A 22,796-nucleotide genomic window follows, 5' to 3' on the forward strand; every position below is an offset into this window, starting at 1 on the left:
ACTCATCAGTGGAGAGTTTCTTTTAAACTAAATAGACGGCCTTATTTGCTCTCTAAATTCGAACACGTCTTCCAACTGAGCAGCATTGCACCAGAAGGGGCGCCCGAGGAAGCGGACAGGTCTCCTACCAGACTCAGGATGGAGCAGGAGGGCAGCGGAGTCTGAGGCGATGAGAGTTGTAACAAGTCACCAGAAAATATATAGCCTTAAATAAACCCCAAAATGCTTATGTGCTCTTGTTTTCGTAGCAGCTTAATTGACGTCTGTATAAAGTTTACGTATAACACATCTATACATTTTCATATTGGAAATAAATGATAGAGCTAGTTAACAACAGGACAGTGCAAATGCACATAAATTAAACCCAGGCATTTTTCTACAAAATATAAACATTGTAAGTCAGACAGGAGACACACAGCTTAAGGCATGTGTGATCACGTCGCTAAGATGCAGAGTGAAGGATTTTCATTAAGAGACTTGAGAATGAAACATTAGGACTCTGAGCTCAAGAGAGGGAAACCACATTAAAATAAAAGGGGTGTCAGCGCCAACACATGAGTAAAACAACAATGGCAAAATATGGAGTTTGTCATTTATGCAACATTTCCTGCCAAGGATTAGAAAATATCTTAAACTCTAGATAAATATGAATTAGCAACAGAACAGAATTTGGTAAGCTGATAGTGGGAGTGTTATTGGTGGAAGTGGGGTTCTTGTGGTATCATGAGGAAAAAAATTTCCCAGTAGCCACACAAGAAGATGGGGCTCTGTGGTGAATTTTATCAATGATTTAAAATTAGGAGGTTCCTCTTCTGACTTCCTAATATCCCATCTCCATCCATGGAAAAAGTCCAATCTTGTCTTCAGTAGAGGAAGGATAAAGACAATTACCCAGAGTTTCTGCTCCATATTAAATTCCAGTCCAGTCCAGTCCATTCCAGCATCTGGCTACACTAGTGTGTGTTTCTAGCTTGCAGTGCATTACCATGCTGAGGTATTCAGGCTCCCTGCTAGAGCCTGGGTGTAGAGTCCCCATGGCCATAAGCCATGTGGCTGCCGGGGCCACATGGCCATGGAGAGAGGGTATGTGAGTGAATGAGGCAAGTGCAGGTCAGTGAGCATGAAAGAGAGAGTTCTTTATTTCCCTGCGGTTATAACCAAGATCTTGGGTTTGGGATCGACCAAGTGCTTTCTCAAAATGTCCAATCAACTTCTCAAGTTTTTGTAAGCTTTTGATGTGTCTACGCTCATCCAAAGTCCATGGACTAACAGGCATCTTTGGTTCAGTACCTCCCCCTGTGACCCCTAACAATCCAGTACAGGAAGGAAGGAAAGGAGGAGTGTTAATCACCTTGGCAGAGCAATGCTCTGATCCCCTGGGGTGTGAAGCTGTAGTTTCCTGGTTAAATCATCTGGCTCATGCATCCCATCTTATTTAGCTTAATATTTAGTTCCATTTGCTCCCCTTTCTTAGCAATAATCAGTTAAATACTGATGGTAACATTCCCCCCTGAAGATGTAGAGCCTTGTACAGTAAACATATGAAGGTCTAATCTTCTGTAACTGCTTCATGCTCTCAAAGGAGCATAGTCCTGTCTATCCCCAGGTCTTTCTCTCAGCTAAAGGAAGAAAGGAGCAAAAGAGAAGGGGAGTATTTATGTAGGGAAGAGGGATTTTGCAAAGTCCAGTCAACTGGCTGTTCCTGGGGGCATGCTTGTTGCATTCTAGAGGTGACAAATTTGACAACAAGGTTAAAAGGCATAGTTCAAAAGCGAGGAGAATTATTGCAGCTACATGTCTGGTGAAAGGTAAAAACCATGATAGGCATTGATATCAGTTACTAATTTGGATGTTATACTTTGTGTGCTACTTTATTCGAGTAACAGCACTATAAAAGGCACATGGCTTTAAGACAAATCTTTGGCAATCTTAATGCGGAAATCATTGGCTATAGATCAGGATATGGAATAAAATTTATTTGTAATTTTACTTGCAACAAATCCTGAAGGTTTTAGTTATTTCACTATGAATAAATATAAATATAAATTAATTTTTCACTGGGGCACAGAGCAGAAAATAAATAGGATATGGAAACCTGTATATACATACTATACGATTCATGATTTTAAATTTAACTATGTATAGATTCATTCATTTTTTCAGCCAGTCTTTCAATTAGAGAGTTGGTCTTACTGAATTCCTTTTAAATGGCAGGCACTTTCTGAGGTGGTGGGATGAGCTGGTGATGACAGAGACAAGGGCCCTACATGGCAAAGTCTAATGAGATCTAAGTAAAAAACTGTGGCTATAATAATTATGAGGAATCCTGAAAAACAAAATAAAATGTATGACTGAGATACCTAATGTGTTTAAAACAGTAATCTATTTACCTTAAAGAAATAAGAATGAAGAAGAAAAAAACGGTCTTTAGAAATCTTTCACTCAGTGTAATCACTTATTTTTTAGTATAAATATTTTTACCCACATTGTTTAACATTTTATTCTCTTTTAAAGATAGAATCAGTCTGTGTAAATCACAACTGACCTGGTTTACTTCATGAATGATGACCATCTTTTAGAGCGTATACATTGTTCTTTAAACATATTCCACAGTGATGCACATTTCATTATATTACTGTTACCATAATATGTTCAATTATGTTATAACCATATTTTGGATGTTTGACTTTTTAAAAGACACATTAATATTTGTTGTGTCTTTGTTAGTGAATCTAGGTAGAATCATTTTCTTGTTACAAGCTATTTCATTTTGGAAAACACAGCATTTGAGATACTTACTTTTTTTCCTTTTTTTTCCTTTAAGGTGTTATTAGAACAGCTTTGCCAAACATGGACAGGGAAGTCAAAGAACAATACCAAGTCCTCATCCAAGCCAAGGATATGGGCGGACAACTGGGAGGGTTAGCCGGAACGACAGTAGTCAACATCACCCTCACTGATGTCAATGACAATCCTCCTCGATTCCCCAAAAGTATGTTCTTTCTTGTTAAGTCTAAAATAGTGCAGCTTTTAAAAGTTTTCTTACATTTTCTTAAATGCAAAAAGATTTCTAATAGTTTTCCAGATACTTTGTCATTTAAGAAATAGAAGATATGGATAAAAAATAGATGACTAGATTGTAGTTTTCCATTAGACTCATGTACAGTGTGACTTTAATATGAAATACTATAAATGGAGTCAAAAATTGAACACAAAAGCCTTATGCTATAGATTTCTATTAAAGTAAAATAGTCACAATACTGTGAGACATTGCTCTAATTTATTATTAATTGGAAAAGTAATACATGTGAAAATTGCAATGTAATTTAGGACATATTTGACATATATCACATCATATTCTTTGCTATATCATTTAATTACTGTAAGAATTCTCAATTTTCTCTTTACTGATTATATGTATTGAATCATTTTCATATAGTTTTGTGTATCAGATTATATAAAAGTGATGACATTTGCATTATTTTAGTTCTATTTTATTTCAGTTTTACAATAGGCAAATATTTCTACAGTTTCTATGATAACAGAATGATTTATACCTGTATCTTCTCTGTACCTCCATTCCTTACTGAAAATGAATACTTCTCATCTGTCTATTATCTAGTTTTCTTTTGCAGTATTACATTTAGCAGCAGTCAGTACCTTTTCAATTTCTGGTGCATTTCAAGGATTAGTTCAGTGTTTTTAGGACTTAGTAAACAGAAACTACATGTTTCTGTTGCAGCTTAAATAAAGAACTTGAATAAATTACTAGGTATTCACTTGCAAGAAGAATTAAAAAGAAAACAACACCAAATTATTTTCCTTTCATGATTCTAGAAGGAGAGTTTGAGGTCACCTATAATGTTATATAACATTGAGACTATGTAACTAAATAGAACTTTTACTCCTTTAGCTGTATGGTTTTCTATATTTTACCACTTTGTTATTTTTCTTAGATTTATCATCTATTTTTATGGAAATACATTTACTGAGTCATCAGAAAATTTAATTGCCAATTTTACAAGTAGCAATTAGAAATCATTACACTTTAGCAAATGGAATATATATGAAAATGGTTACGGTATCTTGGAGAAACACTTTCCCTTACTTTGTTATTAAGGGAAATAGAAAAAAAAAATAAGTACATATTTAAATGGAGAAATGCATGACAGTAATGAAGGCTATGTTCCCAATCCAGAAAACACTACTGTTTTTTTTTTTTTTTTTTTTCCGACTACATATGTGCAACAAGCTATAATGGTTAATTGAGGAAGATGGTTTGAGATATTACTCTGCTTTTAAATAAAAAAATGACATTGTGAACTTGGGTCCTCTTTTGAGTTTCGTGCATATAAAACATGTTCTGTTTAAAGTATAAGAAGTGGGAGAAATCTTCCTAGATAGTGTCAATATTCTTATTCACAAGGATGATAGTGAAACTTTTCAGATGAGGGATATAAAGCTTAGTCAAGGGAAGGATATAGCTCTTGGTATGCATGAAGGTGGGCTTGTAAAAGTTTGGACAGGGAAATGAAAATATCTAACAGGAGAGAAGCTAAGGTATGTTTAGGAAACCAGGATAGTGTGTTGAGGTCTCACGAAACAGAAAGGTCACATCCAGACCTAACCTAGTGAATGAGAATCTGGATAAAGCAGTAGGCATGTTTCTAAGTTGCATCTGTGGGTATAAGGGTAACTGGATGCAACCCACCAGGAAAGATCACGGGCATGACGCCATTGTGACTTGTACAGCATTTACATGCTGTGCCAGAAGCCTTACAGTTATCTTAGTTCCTTTTACGACACTCTAAGATTCAGATTTCCCATATCTTACCGTTAAGAAAACAGGCTTAGAAATATTAAAAACTTCTAGAGAGATGTGAGAAAATCTGAAGTTCAAACTCCTTCTAGTTTAAAGTGGTATGAACATCAAAAGGTTGTTCTTTACTTTCACTATCCCTCTAAAACCAATTTTTTTAGTACACAGTTTCAAAGGAGCCACATGACGCATGTTGAATTGTCACCATAAACAGAGAAATGAGACTGCTGAGAAATATACAAGTAGATCTCTGTGATCAATTATTTTATGCTTGTGTTATGATACATGCATATCTGAACTATAGTTTGAACTATAACAGGTGAGAGATATTTTTGAATCATGAGAAAAAAGAGAGCTTTCACATTTTGCATGAATAAAAAATTAATTCCCTTGAAACAGTAAATGCCTTTGTGTCAAGCTCTTTTTACTGTACTGTCATTTTGAATTACACCCTTCAGAGGAAAAGACAGAATCCATTTATAAACAGAAAACCATCTCTTTAGAAGCCAGTGTTCTTTTTTGCAGGAATGTTTTTCATGTGGAACAATTAGACTGCATATACAACATAAAATTACAAGCTGAAATAACAGTCTTTTGAATGTAAGAGTCAAGGTAACACATACCCCATACACAAATAACAGCTAGCAGATATTTGTTCATGCCTGTTAAGCTATTACACTGAAAAAAACATTTTCCTTCAGGGGAACTTCATGAGTTACATTTTTCATTGCTTAAAAGATACAAGATACTTTTTTTGAAATGTACTAATCATACTTTTGGATTTGTGTGTGTGTATATATATATATATATATATACATATGTGACATTGTTAAACACCCATTACATTCATTTTTCTATAAATCTGCTAGACATAAAATAACTAGCATATTCATTTGTATCCTGCAAAATAAATTGTTATTTTATTGTTGTAAAATAGTTGGTTCATGAGCTGTCAGAACTTCCTGTAAATTTGCTATAATCATGGTAACAATGATATCTACCAGCACATTATTATGTATTATGCACTATGCAAAGTAATTTGCATATATGTTTTCATTTAACCTTTATAATGACAGTATAATATTAGCTCTATTTTAGAAATAAAATAGCAAGGCTATATTATTTAAAAAACTTGAGTAACTTTTCCAAGATTACACGGCAAGTAAGTGAAAGAACTGACTTAATCTTATGCAGAAACTTCTGAAGTCTTAACATTTTATTACTGTCCTTCTCAGAAGGCAATTTGTTTTTGAGGCCTGTGTTTAGCCCAAGAAATCCTGCTCATAGCCCCAAAAACTGTCCACCAGAAAAGAGAGTAGTACATTTTCATGAATATAACTAATATGTGGCATGTTAAAAGACCTCTCCCTACAGTCATATAATGATAAAATATTTTCTTTGCAAAATCTTTTTCATATAATTATAAAGCTACCGTCAACTCTAATCAAGAATATCCATAGCAGGTTTTTGTCTGTTAAAACAAGTTACAGAAACATGCTGATTGTTCCCATTACTTGAATATTAAATGACAAATCTATCTAACAAGCTGTTCTAAATTATGCATTAAGAGATCAAATCAATTAAATGATGTGGTTAATTCACATAAAGCAAAATATTCATACTCTTCCCACTTGGTCCTTTTCTGCTGTATAATAATTTTATAATGAATATAAAAACAACTTAAGTAAAATGAAGCACTTCATATACAATTTTGGATGAAAAGAGATAATTTATAGAAAATGTAAATAAGCGCTTGCTTCCTTTTTTTAAATACAAAAAGAGAGTAAGCAAATTGTGTTTTTGGTTAATGAAAAAAGACATTACATTTGTTCTAAAAGAATTTTCTATTCATAAATAAAACAATATTTTTAAGCAAGTCTGTTTCAGATAAGTGCCTACTAACATGTTTATATTGACTGTTTCTAGCTATAAGAATGTTGATTTAATTTTACTTTATTCTGAATAGAACACAGGTGCAGGATTACACTAATCTCTTTTTTGCTAGTTATTCAACAATTGTTACCACTGAAGTAAAGAATAAATTGTTTCTATGTGAAGTTTTAGTCTTCTTATTCTATCAGAGCATATATATGGAAGACTGTAGACTAACCTGAAGTGATTCCCTGCTTATTTAGACTGATATCTACTGGCTTTATCCTAAATAATCTTACAGTAAAAGCCTTTGTCATCGTCATCGGCAGCCGTCCGTCTCGAGAGACGATGGCGTAGCTTCTTGAGAGTCTATCTGCACCGCCGAGAATGGCTGTGCAGTCCGACTCGGGAGTGACAATCCCTGCCGCACTTGTTACAGGTTAAGGCAGATTGTAATGTATAGTAATAATAATAATAGTAATAAAAGCAATTTTACTGAGATTTAAAATATATATTCTGATTGTTAACATAATTTCCTTAGTTTTCCTAAAAAGCTTGTTTATTTTACTATCTTTTCAGTCTATGAAAATCACTTTATAGTCAATTAAAAATTTCTGCAACTTTTATATAATAAATACCTACATGTATAAATATATTACAACCACAATAAAATTCCAGAATAAGAATATGATCATAATTATTGGCATAAATAGAATATGGTAATTAGATCTAACTGGGATTATTAAGAACATAGTATTTGAGAAGAAATATACAATAAGAATTTTTAAAAATGAAAAATGAGCGTGTTGGTTAAAGACTGCCACAATCCTGAAGTATAAATATATATTTATGTATCTCTGTATGTTTTTCAATAGAAGGAAATATCTCAGATCAGAATGTTAGAAAAGTAACTCTGATAACTTGGTAAAGTCTAAAGTAGATTACAGATGTGGCACAAACTCAGGGAAGCTGTTGGGACTAGATACGTAAGACAGAACTGAAAGATATTTCAGTACCAGAACAGAAAGGACTTGACTATATATGAGATTCAGAGATATGTAAGATAAAGAGCATGTGAAAAAATAATTTAAGTAGAGAGGTTGTTTCTCTTAGATATGCTGAATTTTGAGAGAAGATGAGCAGGACATGGTTGAAAATAGAAGGATCCTCAAAGAGAAGGGAGAGTCCAATAAAATGTCTAACAGACATAAACATTGAAGGGATAAATGAGATCTGAGGCATGGATAAAATGAGGCAGATTAAAGAACACATAATTCTCTTTACATTTTGGATACAAGAAAATCTAGGAAACAGAATGCACAAAGATACAAGGAAAACTTTAAATCTAACCACATCAAAACTTTAATGTAAGATGGAGCAAACTCAGGCTTACAGTTGTTTGTATGAAAAATATTACAATAATTAATAAATAATAAAACAAGAATAAACTCAGTTTTGCATGCTTATAACTATAAACCTACTTTTGCCAGACCCTGTACATAGACTTCTGACAGTGGTGGCAATATTTAATCATAAATATGAAAGAATGATAAAGTCACCATTTGTTTTATATTTTAAATTTCTGTATTTCATATTTGCCTTATCACTGGTCTTAGTGTTTATATAAGGAAAGAAATAGGACTTCTAAAGCAATACCAAAACCATAAAAATAAAACTTTTGGTACATAAGAAATCTATTTTATTAAGAAAAACTAGAGAAAATAAATTATATTTTTCAATGAAAAATGTTTCATTGATTGGTAGCTTTATTGAAGTGTAAATGCAAAAAAGTCTACATCAACATTTTGTGTTGTATAATGGGGTTTAAGAAGTTAATCTCTTACGTCCAGCAACTTTATTTATAATGGGGAGATTGGTAATAGGCAATTACACTACCTGAAGTAAAATAAATGATAGTCTCATGCACACAATGATATATAAATCTATTATATCATTAGCACCCAAATAATTACAGATAGACCCAAGAGGATTTTAAAGAATTGAGAAAAAAATGGAAGTGCCAAACAGAATGGATTGAAGCTGTTCTTGAAGGAATGGGGAATAGAATTTATGCAAAGGGAGAAAAGGAGTAATAAATAAATGAAAAAGTTTAGGCACAAGTAATAAAATAGGAAGAGATGGGAAGCACTCAAGTAATAAAATATATGCAATTACAAAAATCTTAAACTATTGTGTAAATACATGATGCATGAATATGTGATGCATATTCAGAAATACAATTTGTAGATTAATAAATTAGGTGCTATTAAAAATGATTCTGGATAAAAGAAACCAAAATATTAAGTGGGAAATGACTATTAGCAAATTTATTTTTTTCTAGACTATCTTCATAATGTTTCAGAAAATATCTGTGAGAAATCAAAGGTTTGGCAGAATAAATATGCCCCTTATATTTTAATTCCAAACATTTTTCAGGAGCTTAGTATATAAGGTGCTACATTTACTTATAATTTGGAATGAATCTTCATGTGGCATACTTTTGGTGAAATTATTGGGCAACATCAATGAGAATCGTCCATCTACTGAATTTTGTTAGATGGATCAGAAATTACTTAGAAAAGACAAAAGAAAGTGTTACATATTTAATGGAGGTTTTAAGAAAATATTAAATCTATGTCATAAAATGGATGAACAATGGAAAGCTACTGATGCATTTGAAATGTTGTGAACTCTTGCCAAGACCTCCATCATGCTGTTTTACTATTATCAAATGGGGATAATGGTTTGCAAATAAATTACATTTATTAAAAACAGGTATTTTTAAGAATCAATAACACTTTTTATTCTGGCAATCATTAAGTAATATCAGTGAGTTGTCTTTCATACTCATTTGCAATTTGGTTGGGACTTCCAATGCAATTGTTAAAAATGTTATAAAGAACAAATAGTTTTGCAAGGAAATATAAATACTATGTGTTTGTATTAAATATACAAATCTGTACTGGAAAGCTAGGAGTTACATAATCAGGAAGCGAAATTTGGAAGGACAGAGACAAGTGTAATAAAATTTCTTTCTGTTCTTGAATGCAGAAGCAAACATCATTTTATCTTTAGAATCATATCCCTTTTTCAGAAAGTTCTTGCATCCCTTAGTTCTCTTTTCTCTTGATCTTCATTGGTTTTGTCCTATAAGCACTGAAAAAAGAAACTTTTACCAAGCCTATCCAATTTACTCAGCTGCCCTTAATTGAAATGTGCATTTATCAGTGTAACCAATTTAAGAAAAATTTGAATTATTTTCAATTTAGAAAACCTATAAAGTTAACTACTACTGTCTCCATTTGAATAACACTCAGGCAATAAAACCAAATGAAGTGAAATGGGCAGAGCAAATGAGAGACTGCAGTTAGTTCAGAGGTGTCACTGGGTTTGGTTCATCTCACTGCTTGTTGTGACTAACCAGTGCATTCTCCCCAGTTTCTCCATTTGGATACTGGTGGAGTAGTGCTGTCTGCCAGCACTGGCTCCACCAGAACCTCTAGACCAATTGTGTACGTCTCGCAACTCTGTGTTCAGTGATGTCACATTGGCTTGAACTCACCCATGGTGGGAGTACCTACACCACTGAAATTGATCAATACTAAAAATAAGAAGGGCTTGCAACTGTTCTCCCTCCCTGTCTGACCTAATTGTCAAACACTTCCTGGGACATCCCTGATTGGAAATTATGATAATAGTACCTATCTCATAGTCTTAGTGGGAGGATAAGATACGTTAATAAGGCAGCATGCTTAGACAAGTCCCCGGAAAACAAAGCATTATACAAATGATTGCTATTGTTATTGTAATTTATTGTGTTCATTCTACTTAAAGAATAGTAACTATTCGAAAAGATGTTTCTTTCCTTTATGTCCATACTCATAGATTTTATAAAAGTTTAAGTATTTCCTTCCAACAGTCTTCTCCATGGCAGAAAGAATGAAGAAATGAAGTTTCTACCTGAGAGTGACAGGCATGACCCCTTTTACCCGTGCCCTGCAGCACAGAAAAGAGACTGCAAGAGGGTGGAGGGTGGGAAGAGCAGACATATGGAAGCCAGAGAGCAGACAATTGCAGTGATACAGGCAAGAGCTATGAGTTAATTAATCTGTGATGGTGGTACATACACATGGTTAAAATGACACTGTGTGAATAGATTTGAGTTAAGAGGTAAAAAACAACAATGTTAATTAATTTGCTATGGAAAACGGATTCTAGTTTTGGAACTGGAAAGACTGTAGCACTGCTTGCTGAGACAATGTGTATTAGGAGAACCCTTCTGGGAACATCACTAGGTCTGTGAGCTGGGTTTTGAATATGTCTATGTCTAGATGCCTTGGGGATGTCCAAGTGAAGCAAATAATGCTTAGTCAAGTATGAAACTTAAAATATGTTTATAGGCTGGAATTAAAATATAAAGAACTTTTAACATAAAGGTAGAAAATTGAAATCAAGGTATTGATGAAATTCTGAGAAAAAAGAATGCTTGGATGAAGATAGCCTGAGATTATGGTTCTTGATCATGATTGCGAAGCAAAACAAGAGGTAGTTTAATCAATCCTTCTGTTCACTTCCAAGCTTAGAACGATTAAATTAGAACCCATTGGACAGCCTTTTTATTTTTTTAAACTTTCTACATTTTGCCAATATGCAGGGCGATTTGAGAATTATCCAGAGGCTCTTTGAGAACGCCAACAATGGAAGCTAAGAAGAAGAAAGATGTGAGTTGGAAGAAAATCAGAAAAATTGTGTCACAGATTTTAAGGAGAAATGTGCTTCAGAGAAAGATGGCATAGATAAGTGTTCAATGCTGCTTTTGATAAATTGAATTTTAAAAAGTTGCCACTAGATTTAAGGACAAATATTTTATGGAGATATCAGGAAAACTTTTTAATAGAGTGATGGGTACAAATTCCAAATTAAAGCTTCCTGTAAAGTGATTATAAGGTAAAATATAAGGTAGGAATGGGTAACTGATAATCATTGAGAAGTTATGTTGGAAAAAGAAAGGGAAATTAAGATGCTAACTAATTTTGGGACAAGGGCAAGTTTTGTAATGTGATCCAATATGAGAAGTTTTGAAAGTTTTTCAGACTAACTTAATTGAGAAGAAAGTATTAAATACAGAGAAGTGAGACTCTTCAATGAGCAGTAAAATACTTACAAATTGCTGGAGTTTAATAAGATGAAACAGAGAGAAAGTTCACCTCCATTGAAACTGGAGAACAGGAGGAAGAAAGTTTACAAATTTAACAATAGATTAACATTGAAGTTTCCACTGCAAGCTAAGATAAATTAGATACCACATAGCCAAGTACGGTCCCAGAAAAAAATTTTCATTTTCATTTAAAAAAGTATTTTCAATAAAAATGTGAGGATGCATTTTAGACCCTTGAAAGCCTCAATCACAACAATAATATGCATGTCCTTTTAAAACACTTTTTATGGGACTTCCGGCCAAGATGGAGGCTTAGACGGACACGCTAGGTCTCCCTCTACAACTAGAGAGGAATACAACTACTTCAAAACAAAGGATAACTAGAAATTCCAGAAAATAAAACTACACGGAAGCCCAACATATGAAGTTATAAACCAGCGGTGCCATTTGGGCAGGTAAGAGTTAAAGAGGGCAGCGCTGTTTGCGGTCGCACCTGGAGCGGGGGGGGGGGGGGTGGCGGAGAGGAATCCCGGCTGCGGTCAAGCCCCTGGCGGTGCGTGACCCCGGCACTGGGGAGAGCGGCCGCCGCATCGCCTTGAACAGTGAGGCCCAGGGGGGCGGGAGGACGGATCCCGATCTCCTAGCGGAATAACTGTGTGAATCCATCTTGGACCCCCGCCCCCAAAGAAAGCACCACAGGGCTGCGAAATAGGTCGCAGACAGGCGCCAGTCGCTGAATTGTGACGCGTACGCAGGCACTGCCCCGACAGCCGGCCCAAGAAAACAAAACGCATCTGTCAAAATGAGGCAGACAACTATAGAAATCCCGGTGGCGCAGCTCACCAGGCAACAGATAGAGAACCTGACAGATGAACAGATAAGAAACCTGTCAGAGGCTCAGTTCTGGGCCATTGTTATCAGGTGGCTTACAGAATCCACAAAAGAGCAGGAAAAAGATAAGAAAGAAGCGAAAAACATTCATAACGAAAGGAACAAAACCGCATACGAGACAGATGGTGAGGAAAAAAAATCCAGAGTTCATTTCAACAAACTGGAATATGGAGAAGGAACAAGCAGTCAACCAATGCAGCGAGAGGAAATGGGAAGCAACAATGAAAGGATCAGAAACCTCTGGGACAGCTATAAAAGGCCCAACATAAGAATCATTGGTTTGCCAGAGAGTGAGGAAGATGAACTAGAACTTGAAAAATTGAGCGAAAATATAATAAAGGAGAACTTCCCAGACTTGGGGAAGGGAATAGACTTGCAGGTCCAGGAAGCAAGGAGAGTTCCCAAGAGACTGGACCCAGGGAGAACCACTCCAAGACACATTATAATCAAAATGTCAAAAATTAAAGATAAAGAGAGAATCTTAAAAGCAGCAAGAGAGAAGAAAAGAATTATGTACAAAAGGGTCCCAATTAGACTATCAGCTGACTTCTCAAGGGATACCCTACAGGCACGAAGGGACTGGCAAGAAATATTCAAAGTAATGAAAATCCAAAACCTACAACCACGAATACTCTATCCAGCGAAATTGTCATTCAGAATAGAAGGACAGAGAAAGTGTTTCCAGGACAAAATAAAACTGAAAGAGTTCATTAGATCCAAACCACTGTTATATGAGATGTTAAAGGGACTGGTTTAAAAAACAGAAGCTAGGGAGATGAAACAAAGGCAAACTAAACAGGCAACGAGAGTGGAAAAGGAACTGTGGGTACGGGAAGCATATTGGGGGGAGGTCAACAGGGAGGGGGAGTGGGGAGAGGGAGGGAGATGATATAGGAATTGGGGATCATGGTAGGAGGGAATGGAATAGATGGAGAGAGGTTGGGAGGAACTATGCACAACTAATGGACATAATCTAAAAGGGGGGGACAACTGGAGGGAGGGGGTCCACCGGGTGGAGGGGAGCAGAGGGAAGGGAAATTGGCACAAATGTAATATTTTAATCAATAAAACACATTAAATCTGAAAAAAAAAATAAAATAAAATATATCAATTCTCCCATTAATTTAATGGAAACTCAAAGTAAGGAAAACATCTGGAAGACAAATTTCATGGTAGTTACTATAAATCTGTGAAAAAACAAAGCACAAATTGGGTACAAACACAATAAAAATCCTAAGAGAAAAATAAAAAAAAATAAAAATAAAAAAAATAAAACACTTTTTATGAAGTTTAGAGTGCAAGGAAACATCTGTGTGGAAGATTTCTTTGAAGAGGCTATGCAGAATCCTCATCTAATGAAAGTAAGGGTTGGGGGAGCCTTCCTCTCTCCTCTCAGGTTGGTTGAAAGAAGCATTCTCTTCAACGAGGACCAATAATGAAGTCCAATACATTTTCCCTGAACACGGGTAATATTCGTGGAATGATATCTGCCTCATACTTAAAAATGTTAAAGTGTCTTGAGAAAAAGCAAGGCAGAGGAATACGTTTTTGTTTGGAAAAGTAATGATAGACAACAAAAGAAGAAGGAGTTAGAAATGTATAAGTAAAAAGGAAAACCAACCCAGAGTCATTTTAAGTCCTGCCCAAGGTATTTTCCTCAAAGCAAGACTCTGTGTGTGGAAGAGATTGTGGAGATGGGGAAGCTAAGGAGAAGGGTACGTCAAAATAGACGCAATGTCTTCGCATGGGTCTGAAGTAGGAGAAGCTGCCAAGAGTCCCCAAAAGTGCCACCGGAGTTGGTCCCAGGGAGGCAAAAACTATCCACACGAGCAAGAAAAACCCAATAAGCTAGCTTTGCTCCCTCCTTTGGTGGGGTGAAAACACTCCTAGCAAGTAGATGAGACAGAAGAAAGCCTGCCCAGTGATCTATTCCCTGATTAGAAGTTCCATCTGATGTTGGCCCAGTTTGGCTTGGAGGCAGGTGATAGACAGGGGAAGTCTTAACTTTGTAGGAAGATTGAAGTACTGATTAATATAATATACTGAAAATTTCTGATTTCTAAACCTCAATTTTGGGAATTAAATTGAATATTGGACTGTTTAACAATGAACAGAAAAGACAAAGTTCACTCTCACTGAAGAAAGTCCAAAAAACAATAGGAGACAAAAGAAAAACACATTTTTATTACATCTTGCGTATATGCTTTTTTAAACTAATAGTAATACATGTGAAATGGTTTGAAAGTTCAAGAACTTGAGCTATCTCCTTTGTATACGATTATGTCTACCTTATATTTTCCTGAGAAATATGAAACAAGAAAAAATTTAACAGTAAAAATTGTAAAGCAGAGGTCAGTGGGGAGTTGATCACTTTAAAAGTCATGGAGATGGTTCCCTTCACAAGTTTGCATGTTTTGCAGCCAGTCTTAAAGGTGCACGTGAGGTTAGTGGTCACAATTTATAGTGATATCTAACTGCTCTGCTGGTCTTTGGTTTTTCTCAACATCACCTCCTTCTTTAGAAGGAGGATAATTAACATTATCAATGGGATATGATTGCGGGAGAAGGGGTGGGCTGGGTGGGGGAGATAAATGGGGGGAAAATGGGACAACTGTAATTGAAAAACCAAAAAATAAAAAATAAAAAAATTTAAAAAATTAAAAAAAATGGTTGAGTTTGCCACGTGGCAACAACAGAAGTATAAGCGAGACGTTAATATGATATTGAAATAATGAAACATGTATTTTGGTGGGTTAAGGAAAGAAGGCAAGAAAATGCTAATGTATTGCTGGATGTGGAGAGACACTGATATCAATTAATATTAAACTATTTTAAGTTTGATAATAAAACTAATATTTACTCTATATTATAAATATATTTAGGTTACATTGGTATCAAATATTAAAGTTGGTAAGTTGTAGTTAGAGTAATTCAACAAAAAAAAAAAAAAAAAGGAAAGGCAGGAGATTATGGTCGTATTGATTTTTTCATACAGTTGCTTCTCTTTGGAGTGTTTTCTACTTGCTCAGCTTACAGACCCAGTATCATCTAGTTGACTCAGTTCAGATTCTCAGCTTAAATGTCCTAAAAAGTGAATAGACCTGTGTAACTTACCCTTATAGCACTGATGTTACTTTGCAATTTTACTTTGTGTGATTATTTAATTAATGTCTACTTGTTTAGTTTGTGTTCCTGGATCCAATTCCAATGTGGCATTGGAGGGTGGGTTATTTCCCCACACCGCTGAACAATTCTCTGGACACCAACTGAGAGTCTTAAAATTTATCTCAACTCTGACAATTCCTACCTGGAGATAGCATCAGATTCCACAGGATGAGGGGCCAGTCCTACAAGATACTGTTCTTCCACTTTAGACACTAGTCACAAGCCCCGGCCATCTTTGCCCCTGAGACACTGGCTGTAAATTAGAGGGTCCTACAACCCTTTCCTTTGGTTCCATTAAGTTGCCAAGTGGCTTAAAGAACTCAGAAACATTTTATTCACTAGATCACCAGTTTATTGAAAAACGGACATAACTCTAAGGCAAGGCATAGGTCACCACTCCCCGACACCTTCTGTGCTCACCAACCACGAAGCTCCCTGAACCCCTTCCTTTTAGTCAAAAATCTGGGTCTCCTTGCAACCAGCCTCCATCCTTATGTAGGACACAAAAGTTACCTTATTAACATAATAAAAGAAACCTTTATAGCTCTCACAGTATTTTAGGAACTCTGTGCAAGAGACAGGGACTGATGAAGACCTAATAGATGTATTTCTTATAAATCACATCACAACAATCCCTCACTAGACTAAAAATGTGGTCATGATAATCAAAATCTCGTTTTAGTTTATTTTTTCTTCTTTATCATTCCATTGAGGAAGCCATTTAAAATTGTAGTTGAATCAAATATTAATAATATAAATTACTGGAAGATTTAACAATTAATCTACTATCCAAAGAATTTAAAAAGGACAAAGCAATAACTAACCATAATTTTTGTGTGGTGTTTGGCAGCTCAAAGCTAAAAAGGTTTAGAGGATATAATTTCTCATTGCTCTTAGAAAAGAAATATTGCCATCATTAAATAGAATTTATAGAACTTAATCTATTAATATGCTGGATATCTTGTGCATAACAATTCATATTCATATATATGGTTAATTAAAAATTGAGATTGTACAATTTTAATCTTTATAAAGATGAAGTGATTTAGCCGTAACAGTAAAACTCTTGATGCAAACACTTGACACTTCCTAAAATTTGTTCATCTTAGGTTCATTCTGTGACTGACCAGGAGTGGAATTCTCTTTCACTGCTGAGAAATTTCATTCACTGTATGTTTACTATGCTTGCCTAAAATACAGCTTGAACCCAACTTTTTAAAAGTAGTTCTTCCTTGTGGACTACTTTGCTATTATTTTAATCTGGACTTATTGAAAAGACACAAAGCATCGGGTTTTTAAGTAAATAGAGGGCATGAAATGTTCTTTAACTGCCAAAATAGTTTTATTTTTGAATCCTTTAATTTTTAATATGTGGGAAAATGTTTCAGTTAAAATTAGCATGACTTTTCAGAACTTGTTAACACCTCCATTTCTTCCATCTCCAGTTTCTACAGGCAGTTTCTTTTTGATTATTGTCATCCCAATAGGAAAATATTATAATATAGATATAGAGGTTATCTACAAAAATGCTATTTAAAAACAACTAGTAATAATATATATTACTGAGTTTCAATCACTCTTGTATGTGACTTTTTAAGCAAATTCATAAGGTGAGTAGGTATAACAATAAAAAGGATAATAATATAACTATACTTCTTTGTTATTATTATCCTAATTTTATAATTAGGAAGAGAAAGGTTAAATATGCTTTCCTAAGGACACAGAGCTGGTAACAGGTTATACCTTTTATGCAAAGTTTCTTTTTACTCATACAAATATGTTATTTGCTTTCATTTCCTTATTAGTGTTTTTTAAAATAAGGTGAAAACGTTTCATGTACTGTTATATTTGTTAAAGTAATTAAGCAAAGATAAATCTCAGACACACACATACAAACATGTGGGTAAATCTTAGACACATACATACACACACAGAGAATCACTATTTAAACCAGTTAATGTCTGAATTCAATCACTGAATCAACAGGTTGTAGTAATATGCATTTATTTTCTGACGTTTAAATACAAGTAGAACTTCGAATAATTTTCTATTTAGGTGGCCCTGAAATATGTTTTCAAGTTCTTAAAAATGTTTAACATTCTTAACAATTTCCAATAAGTTTTCATGAAACCTTTCAGTACTTCTAGGACTCTAGTGTCAATGTAAGAAACATCCAGACCCGTAGAGAATTTTTGTGACTTTATTTGAGCCAAACTGATGACAACTGCTGGGAAGGAAAATCTCAACGAATTGAAAAATGCTCCGGAGAATGGCAATTTAATGTCTTATTTTATACATTGCAATCAAAGGAGGAGTTGAAAGGGGGTTACAAGAAATTAATTGGTAATAGATTAGGGAGGCAGGAGAAAGCAAAGTGGTGAAACCTCTAAGAACGGATAAAAGATAAAATGACAGACACTTACTTTTACATAGGTGGGTACAGGATAATTAATAATCAACAATTAGCATGGTACTATAATGAGAGGATGTGTGGTCTTCCCCTGGTGCGATGCCTATGCTTTGAGAGGTTCAGAAAAAGAAAATTTGACATTCTAAAGGTATGTGGTTATAGATGCAAAAAGACAACAGACAGGTTCCTTTAAGGTGAAGATTGGACTTTGCTAGGGAAAAATTCTGGCCTAGGGCATGACCACCGGAACCACTTTTATTTAGAAAGTTTTTATTTCAGACCATCCTCTGTGGTTCTTAGGCCTCTGAGTCTGTACGGCTGCCTCACAGGCCCGCCCTGAGCTTGTCTGTTTTCCGTGTGGCCCCTTCTCTTCCACACTAGTATTTTTAAATACTAATTACCTCCAGATTAGTTATCTGTCTTATAGATAAATTTTAAGTCCTGTTGAACGTTGACTTTTCATATATTGTTTTTGAGTAACATTAGATTAGTTACTACTATATAAACAAAATAAAATGTATGTCAAAAGAGCATTTACAATAGATTATTTCATCTTCTTATTATTTGCTATACTTATCACTGAATGTTTTTATGCTGTTATATAATTCATTTATTCACTATTTTTAGATTCTATAATCTTTATTTTTTTAAAAATTACTAGTATAACATTAACTTATATTTTGTTAAGTAAATATATCTCTTTTGGCATTGTTATCAGCACTTGGAAATTCTTCAAAGAAGAATAAAGGGAAATGCATTGTATATCTTTTGTCCTTAGGTAGCAATGAATGCCCTTGATCCCCACACACACACTGAGTCATAATAAAGTGTAATTTTTTAAAACAGCATACTTACTGAGAGCATGCTTACTTAGCCTATAACTAACAAATACTTTCATTTTGAATTAACAAGGAGCATAATTTGTGAGAAGTTATAGAACTTGTTTACTAAAATTCCATTTTTTTCCTTTTCTATGAGAACCTGGTTATTTTTTGTTTGAGCATAGCATGCATATTCAATGAATATGTAGGTATATATTTGATTGACTCTGTGAACAATTTCTTCTCACCTGTTTTATTTCCTAATCTGTGTTGTACAGGTAGCACCATTAAGATGTTTCATATGCGTCAGAAGTAGGGCTCCCAGAAGATGTTGGCAGTGTAATTACATAGTACATCATAAGTGATGTAACTTTGGCAGAGCTGAAGATTACTTCAGTTTTGAATTAATCTGAATGACCCCAACTTTATTGCTGTTGAGTTTCTAGAAACGATAAAATGTCAACTCATTGGAAATAAAATGACAGAACCTAAACAATCTGACATGACTAATGCATAGTTTCTCTGACTTGTTCCATATTCTTTAGACTTTATTACCAACTACAATATTTTATTGAAAAATTCTCATCTTAATAAATGTGCCTTCCACCTTACTAAAATGTATTTCTGCTAGGTAAAGAACAGAAAATTCTGTGCTCTCTATATGTGTGTCTTATGCATACCAAAACCTCAATGCATAAAAAAGATGTGGGTAGTGAATCATTGTTTTACTTGTATTTTGTCTTAATTTTGGTAGAGCATATTATTGGAATTCTCTTGAGTTGATATTTTATGGACAATGCTACTATTTCAATTTATCATAAGTTTTCCAATGTCATTAGATTATTATGGATTTTTTTGGCATATTGTATGCTCATAACATTTTAACTTTGTTAAAAACTGTTATCAAACTTACGTTGATAGAGTATTACAAGGAATATCTATCTTCCCTGCTATTGACTTTATAAAATGTGCTTTTATAACACATAGCACTCGTATCTCAGCATATTGTCTTGAAAAGGAGGAGAAACTTTTGTCTATAGCGTGTATTATCTGATGTTCTTCTGATTATATTCTCCTGACATTGGAAGGTGTCAGTTCTGACAGAATCCTTCAACTTCACTAATCATAATTCCTAAGTGATGGCACCAGACTAGATTATGGGCTGTGATTATTGATTCTTTTATCTTTGCTTTAAAATATTCAAATGGAAAGCTAACTGATAAACCTAATATGTAACTTGAAGTTGTTTCGCTAGATCAGATAGAGTACGCAGAAATATCTGATTTTTTCACAGTTAGATGCCCATGTTTTCCTAAAGATTGCATTTAACACCTCCATCCCCACCCCAATCTCACCCCAGTGGGACACCACCATTGTCACCCGGCTCTGCTGGTCATGTGTGAAGTCTGGACTCCATTGGATTTAACAGCTATTTATGTGAAGTTTCTACCTGCCAGCTGTGTCTTTGATCATTATTTTGTCTTAGCTTCCTAACTATATACTGTGTTAGAAGATGACTTACAGTACATTATTCAACATAGACCTCCGTTGCTTTATTAGGAAAAATTTAAGACTTACCCTAACAATTATTAATGTACCTTGAGATTGGACCATGACCAGTCATACTATGCATTCAAGGTTATTAGTGTTTCTTCTGTTTTTTTTAATCATCATCACAAACTGAGAGGCAAAGGAGGTGGAGACATTTCTGATAAATTATACTTCTATTTAATATACATTAAGAAAGAAGAGAAAAAGAAAATTAAAATAGCTCAGATATCTATGCCTTGTCTATTTATTTTTGGAATTTGTCCCTGAGAAGTTTAGTATAACTTTAAATAAGTGTTACACATTTTCTTAAAACATGGAACAGAAATTTATTTGTTAATAAATCAGGAGTGCTTCAGTAGGATCAGGATTTAATATGACTATTGGGGAAAATGATGCTCTATAGAAAGTTGCTTGCAAAAGTCAACTTACGTCCTACTTATGCAATCATGACCATTTGAACTCAGACAATTTCCCTTTGAATATCTATCTTTAGTCTTCTTGTTGACAATGTAAAATATAACCTATGATTTCATTCTTGCTCTTTGCTCTGTTTGCCTCAAGTTCATACCCAGCTTTAATCTTCAAACACTGAGCATATCTATATGACATCACTGTATTAAGTGTTTAGGGAATAAAACCCAATGAAAAATAATTCTAGCCTATGAGAAGTTGCTAGTTTGGTTAATATGACTTCTTAAACCAAAACTATTTTATAATATTGATGACAACACTTCATTATTGTCACTTGGAGTACTTTTTATCTATCTATATTTATTTGTTTGTTTTATTTCTTAAATTTGTTCATATCTCTTCCAAGGGTAGGTATATTATTAATTAATTATTAAGTTAAATACATATATTTTATACCACTGTCAAATGTACTTTCTATCTTTTACATGAAACCAAACAAGTTATAAGTACAAGTTTAGCACTCTTGAGATTAAATATATTACATGTCCCACTGAAGTGATGTCCATTGGATGTAAATAAGACTGATTTAAACATATAAAGGGGAAAAGGTAGGTATCTTTTTGAGAGGAAAAGGTAGGACACATGGCAAAATTTAATGGCCACCAGGTTTCATAAAATGAACAAATCTTGAAACTGATTGTGAAAGAACTATAAGGCCTCTACAAATAATTGAGAAGAAAAACAGTAAAACAATTTGGCAGAATCCTCATGAAATGTTACTTGATTTCTTTTCTCATGCTTCTTGAAGCCAATATATGTTATATGTGTAGTTTGTTAAATTAACTTCACCATTCAAAAACCTATTAAAGACTTCCTAATTTAATTTTTATACATGTAACTAGAAGTCCAAAACAAATTAGTTATCTTGGTTGCTTTACTCATGGGAAGTGTAATCCAAAATCCATTAATAGACATATAAACTAAAAAGTCTGTATTAAAATGTAAACCTTGTAGTTTTTCACTTAGTTTTGCTTTTGCATTTTTGTCCTCACATTTTCTTTCTTACTTCAATTTGAATAGACTGCTATAATGAAATGTCAGTAAAATAGGTTATACTATATATTTTTATTTATGTTTTACCTCACAACATTTTGAAAATCATTTTAAACAATGTACATATTTTAATTTTGTGGGCTATTATCACTTATGCTTTTGCTACATTTTATATAGATAGGGATTTTCCTAGGTTTCTCTGACTCAGTATGAAAGTCATAGTAATGTAAGTGCTCCACCTCGTGGTAAAAAGTAAGCAGTTTTTAACATTAAAAAATGGGAGCTAGAACTATATATCCTAATTTTAAAGGTGTTTAAAAGTGATTAGCAGGGTATCCAGTACAAATTTATAAAACATAAGTTGAATATTAGTGTATAATATACTGAACTTAATTTCATCATGCATTAAAGTTACCTGTACATTTCACAGGTCATTTCTAGTTTAATGATTTATTCTAATTCATTTTTATTTTTATATTATTTTATTATTTATTTATTTATTTTAAGAAACATAAAACCTCTCTATGTTTAGATATCTATCTTTTACCATCTATGTATTTATGAATATTTTTCTGTGTCTTATATACTGCATTCTGTTGTATCAGTACCAATCAATTTCATAAGATATTTTTTACCTTCATATTG

At 33.9% G+C, this 22,796-nt stretch overlaps 1 protein-coding gene across 1 annotated transcript in view; it reads left to right on the forward strand.

Annotated features, from left to right (window-relative positions):
• The window catches only part of CDH12 (cadherin 12), a 231,730-nt gene that overhangs the window by 145,854 nt on the left and 63,080 nt on the right, over window positions 1-22,796 (forward strand). The window contains exon 5 of the mRNA XM_090278898.1: window positions 2,825-2,992. Coding sequence (XP_090135024.1) covers window positions 2,825-2,992 — 168 coding nt within the window. The remainder of the gene's footprint in view (window positions 1-2,824; window positions 2,993-22,796) is intronic.

The sequence above is a fragment of the Furipterus horrens genome, unplaced genomic scaffold, assembly GCF_987537825.1.
Source record: "Furipterus horrens unplaced genomic scaffold, mFurHor1.1.pri manual_scaffold_5, whole genome shotgun sequence".
Classification (NCBI taxonomy): domain Eukaryota; kingdom Metazoa; phylum Chordata; class Mammalia; order Chiroptera; family Furipteridae; genus Furipterus; species Furipterus horrens.